Source organism: Oryzias melastigma, linkage group LG16, assembly GCF_002922805.2.
Source record: "Oryzias melastigma strain HK-1 linkage group LG16, ASM292280v2, whole genome shotgun sequence".
NCBI classification, from domain to species: domain Eukaryota; kingdom Metazoa; phylum Chordata; class Actinopteri; order Beloniformes; family Adrianichthyidae; genus Oryzias; species Oryzias melastigma.
The window spans coordinates 10,825,532-10,831,375 of record NC_050527.1 but is presented as its reverse complement, the minus strand read 5'-3'; the positions used below and the strand labels follow the sequence as shown (position 1 = coordinate 10,831,375).

At 40.6% G+C, this 5,844-nt stretch overlaps 1 protein-coding gene across 4 annotated transcripts in view; it reads right to left on the bottom strand.

Annotated features, from left to right (window-relative positions):
• fhod3b (formin homology 2 domain containing 3b) overlaps nt 1-5,844 on the bottom strand; it is a 91,208-nt gene that overhangs the window by 32,037 nt on the left and 53,327 nt on the right. For all 4 annotated transcript variants that reach the window (XM_024267073.2, XM_024267074.2, XM_024267075.2 and 1 more), the window contains exons 4-5: nt 5,478-5,545; nt 3,362-3,467 (exon numbers count right to left, since the gene is read on the bottom strand). In XM_024267073.2, the coding sequence (XP_024122841.1) occupies nt 3,362-3,467; nt 5,478-5,545 (174 nt within the window). The remainder of the gene's footprint in view (nt 1-3,361; nt 3,468-5,477; nt 5,546-5,844) is intronic.

The following is a 5,844-nucleotide window of genomic DNA, read 5'->3' as shown; positions in this document are numbered from 1 at the left end:
TGAAAGACGTATTAATATTAACGTGAAACATCGTTCTGGTACAGTTTTGGGATATATTGTGATATGCATCGTATCGTCAGACATGTATTTGGATACATATTGTATCACCACACTCTTGCCAATACACACACCTAGTTTACATGAATCATATTTTTCCTTTTTTCATGTGTCACATTGTTTTTGCTTATGCTGACTGCAGGGTCAGCATAAGATAGATAGATTTCCTTAGATTTCCTGTAACCCTGCTGTCACGCTTCATTATAAGATAGTTTCTGTGGGTGTGGCCAGTTGGACAAATCTGCCAGGTAGGCTAAACAGACCACGCCCCTTTCCTCTAGCTGTGGTCCTTTGAGAAGTTAATCTTAAATGACTCACAGCGTGTATGTCCCCTTCTTCTTGGTCTGTGATGTTGCATCTGTTTATTTTACAGTGATCTGATCCAACTGACTTAAGGTTTTGTTGATCTTCTCTTCCTCTTTTCCTCTTGCTTTTGTGTATCAAACATTTGTCCCGTTCCATCAACCTCTGCGTGTTCACAAGACTTCCAAAGTACCCCATCAGTGACACTACCTTTCATTTCCTAAGCTGTAATATTTTGTGGGAAAATATATAAATCAACTCTTAAAAAGTAAGAAATCTCTATTTGAAGTGTAAAGAATGCTTTTATGAATGATGCTTCATAGAAAATAATTGGTTTTTCAAGCAGCTGCTCACCTCATGGACCAAATGTGCTTCACTGCATGTGGCCATCTTGAAATCTAATCAGGCTAAAGACAACATGACTGATGGCGTCAACAAAAACCACGTGACTGACGTTTTAGCAAAAGACAAGACTTTTGATAATTGATAAATGGATGTGCTAAAACCTTTCAATGCATCATTAAAGGGCAAAATGATGCCCATCAATGCACAAACACATGATTAAAGTCATAGTACACTATCTTCATTAATTGCATGTGAATCTTTTCAGGTAAATGTTTTAAAAGGATGTAGAAAAATACAAGGATAAATGAGAAAAGTTTAGAAAATACATTATTTGGAGCACAAAATACGTATTTATTAGTTAATTAATGCTTAATTATGCACTAACTAACATTAATAAGCAGGCTCTTATTATAAAGTGTAACCAGAATATTAAATTCAAACATACAATTAAAAAAAAAGGTAATAATCTTGTTAGAAAAGAATTTTTAACAAAAATTCCCATTAATATTCTCCTGTCAGATCAGAACCTTTTGGCTCCCATAGGTGTTTGCGGCCAACTGTAAGTTTTACAAGAGAACCAGATGGCATTGGCACCTCTGAAACAGTGACCTCACACCCTTCCATCTGATGGGGTGATAAAGGCATAAATGTGTTCCCTTGGGCCAACAAAGAGCAAGTCTCCTAGGAGCTCAACTCAGGTCTGGAAGTCCTCCGAGCCAGGTGTGAGGGGCCACGGAAGGGGCTCCCAGAGCACTAACTGGCCACAGACACCTCCAGGGCTTTGAGGAGGCAAAATGGAGAAAAATTAGGAAAAGTCGAAAAGTGAGACGATGTAGACTGAAGAAAACAAAAGTCCACAGAGCTACTACGGTTGGGAACTTGTTATTGTAACAGACAAGCACAATCCCATAAATGTGTGTGTGTGTTTCAGTGTGGCTGGGGCTTTTTTCAAACACAAAAGGCACATAGGACTAATCTTTATTCATGAAAGAGAGCAAGATTGATTAGTTGGGAGGTTTTTAATGCACACCAGACAGATGGGTTCAAGGCCACATTCCTCCTGCACCCCCCCTTTCTTATTCCTAATGGGCTCTGTTTGAAAGACATAGAAAAAAAAGACACATTAAAGGTGATCCGTGTTTGATACTAAAGCTGCTACAGCTGATTTGTACTCGCTTCCCCTCTCGATGTGCACTTTTGAAAGTTTGAGACGACTAATTTACTCCCCCCTTGGGAATGCTTATGACTTAGCTCCTCTTGGAAGCCGTCAGCAGCAAAGCAGCCAGATCTATGTATGTTTCTGACCCGTGCATATGGGATCCAGCTCACGCTCGGCTTGTGTTCTTCAACACATGGCTCACGAGGGAGGGTGATCGACTACACTTCACGTTTCTTCGGCTTGTCTGGAGAAATTAGGTCAGGAGTTGAAACAGGTTCAAAGGGCTTTCGAGAGCGTGGTCGTTTGGTTTAGTCTCTAAAAATGCAGAGATAAGTTAAAGTTGAAACTACTTTGGCGAGATGAGAAGGGGAGATACACTGGAAGATGAAAAAAAAGAAAATCTGAAGCTGGTGTTTCAAAAAAAAAATAAAAAAAAAAAATCGCCTGAGCGGATACCAGAGGTGGTCTCATCCTTCACAACAAACTGACACTAACAATTCTTACATGTGGTCAGCTTTAGTTTCCAAAAGCCAGTCGTCATCCTCCTCGTTCATGCTCTGGACATTTAACCCCGGTGATTTATCTGTCTGAGTCAGAGGCTGAGCCAACTTCAGGTAAAGCCTTAGACATTTACGAACAGAGCCTGCACAAAAGGCAGCGTAGGCCGGAGGCATGTTCATGTGGATAACCCGTTTGCCCTTTTTTCTTTGATTTTTTTATTTTCTATTATCAACAATGAGCAGGTTGTAAAATTGGTCAGGAAGCACGCTGCCCGAAGCTGCAGCATTTTCAATGGCCAAATCACGGGAAACATCCACACCGTGACACACTTAATGAAAAACCAACACCAGAGGTGTCCGAACAATTTCATGGTGGTCGCTCCACCTGAAGAGCTGGATCTAAGCTGAGTCAACATTGACGGCACGCATCAAAGACAGTTCAATCAAGAGGCGCGCAAACACTTTGAATGAGACGTGACAACAGAAAGAAAACAGAAGGAAAGTAAAGAAGAGCATAGGAAATGAGTTTTATGATCTGTAATATCCTGGCATAAGTTTTATTAGACACTAAAGCATGTGTGACCTGCCATTCACAGCAGGCTGTTAAATGATGGAGCTCTCAGAAAGAGAACTGGGCTCCTTTAGCATCAACAGACATGGTGTCCTGCGTCCCCCCCCATGCTCCTTAATCTTAACACAAATGATCTTTCACCTCACTGACATGGAACACATAAATCCAGCAGCTGCTACTTTTGGCCCAGCTTTCACATTCTGCACAGCAGACAGTTTGTTTACAGGCTTCAAGTGTGTGAGTGTGTCTTTAAGGGTCATCAAGCGGAACCATTCATTTATATGGTTTACATAAACACATGTGTCTGTAGATTGGTTTATGGAAAGAAAAGCTAATAGAAGAATGATGAGTCATGACCTCATGGTGAGCTAACAGAGAAGAGCTGATTTGTTGGTGTGCAGCGGTACTCTTCTGCAGTCTACCTACCCCTGAGGATGTAGTTCTGATAGTTCTGGTCTGCCTCCGCCCCCACTTTTATCAAGCATGTCAGCCCTTCAGCCACCACGAATTCATGAACCAAATCTTTGTCATCCTGAAAAAAAAAACAACAAAACATCTTTTAAGATTTTTTTCAAACGGTAAATACTTGCATAGCCCTTTACCACCTTCCTTGAAGGCCACACACACACATTCACACACTGTTGTAAAGCTGGTGCAAACCTATAAACACCAGGAGCAAAGTGAGGTTCAGTGTCTTGTCCAAAGACACTCTGACACATGGTTTGGTAAGATGAGAAACGGACCTGCGGTCTTTTCATCAGAGGTCGACCACTCTACACCCACACAGGGGGCTCACAAACTCTGACTTAAACCTTCTTTTGTTTTCTTTTTAACAAAAACTCTGCTACACCTACTTTTGTAATAGTAGAAACTTAGATTTGTTTGGCATATTTCAACTTCAAAGTGTTCAAATTGACATTTTGTAAACCCCATATTTCAATAGTTGGTTTGGAATATATTTATTGTTTGCAACAAATGTTTAAAACAGTAAAAAAAAGTATATTTTTCAGAACCATTTTCACTCCCAACTCGTCATATATGGACATATGGTTCGAGCCACCTCCATGTCATTTTTTGACAGTTTGGGTGTCCCCAACTCGTAGTTTTTTAACATGCTGGCTGTTTCCATTAAATCAGGGGGCACCCACCCCCGGCCCACAAACCGCTACCGGACCGAGGGCCGCTTGTACCAGGCCACAGAAAGGTACGAAATAAATACGCAATCCTCAGGACACAGGCGAGTACCGAGACACGAATCAGACCAGTACCGGTACCCTAACCCGGTACTGGTACTCTAACTTGGTACTTGTACCCTAACGCTGTACCGGTTCTGCGTACATTACAGTGCCCAAAGGGTAGGAGACCCATGATTTTAGTGGGAACATACAGCACATCAAAAATAAACAGCACGCATGTCAAAATAATGACAAGTTGGGAAAGCCTAAAACATAAAAAAGTGACACGGAGGGGTGCCGAACCATACGACGAGTTGGGAGTGAGAATGTCCTGTTAGAACATATTTAGTTACAAGTCTTTAAAAGTATGGTTTGATAATGTATTTCGAGAAAAGCTTCGAGTCAAATATTTCCTCTAAGATTTATTGCAATCCGTTTCAATGAAACCCAGACTGGAAAAACTGGTACAGAATTCCGTTATTGATCCTTTTTAGTGGTTTTGTGCCTAAAAAGTAATAGTGGAAGACTTTAAAACATAAACCAAGTTAGTACATTAGCAGGATTCCACTAAATTATTGTTCATTTTCATATTAAATATTCAAAACCAACTAGAAGTCGAGGCAAGATGCACAAAAACTAGCAGAAACTTAAAGTTGGTTCTAATAGATCTTCCTTTAGTTTTTTAAGCGTCATTGTGCATTTTTTCCTTGATGACAAAACCACTCGCTCCTCTCACACCTGTCGGTGACTCTATAATTTAAGGCCTAGCATTATGTTTTCAGCAGGATTCAACATTTTTCGATACACTCCGCTGCTCAGATGGGATGGAAGGAAAGCAGCAATAAACACTATGGGGTGGTCAGGGCTTTCTGGGTCCCAGGAGGAAGTCAAAGTGGTTCCAGAAGAGTTTTACCATCTATCTGTGATGGAGACTCCAGTCATTTGGCGAGAGTCTAAATATACAGTAATGCATCCAAGTGACAGGTAGAGAAAGAGTTCTGAGGGATCTACAAAAGTAAGAAGATGGCACGAGAACTGTCCATATTCTCCATGACTGATACCTTATAAAGTCAAGTATGTACTTTCTTTCTGCAGAACCTTCCTCCTCTGAGGTCGACAACCCGCCTAACTGAGATCAGCGTGTGAAGTGTGACGGGATCAGAACGCTCAGCAGCTGCCACGAAAGCAGAGTCCCAGCACAAACTCTGCCTCAGGAAAAGTCTGATTCATGTGTAAATATATCTCTGGCCCATTGTTAAATGTGCGTGATCATTCAGAACCCAGAAAAAAGTCGACTACATGAGATTACTACAGAGATGTTGAAACAGAATTTACCAAAAAAAAAATAAAAAAAGAAAGGAAATTACCTGGAAAATTTGCTTTAAGGAAAATAGGGCTCTCCGTAGCTCCCGCCCTGAAGAGTTGTAGAGTTTTTCTGTAATGAGAGAGAAATTAATCAATAAAAAAACAGACTAAAACAATGGAAAGTAAGGGGCTTTCCGGGTAATGTTGCTTTTAGGCATATAACAGTTGTTTTATCATAGACATTATTACAGTTAAAAGTTTTTGACAATCTTTGCTTTATGTCTGCATCAATCCCACATCATTAAGAACATGTTAAATGTGAAATGAGAGCTAAAGAAAGGGAAGGATGCTCAGAAAACATTGTGATGACCAAAGGAGGTTCAAACCTGTAGTTTATCCGGGGGAAAAAAATGAAGTTTTAGGAGTCTC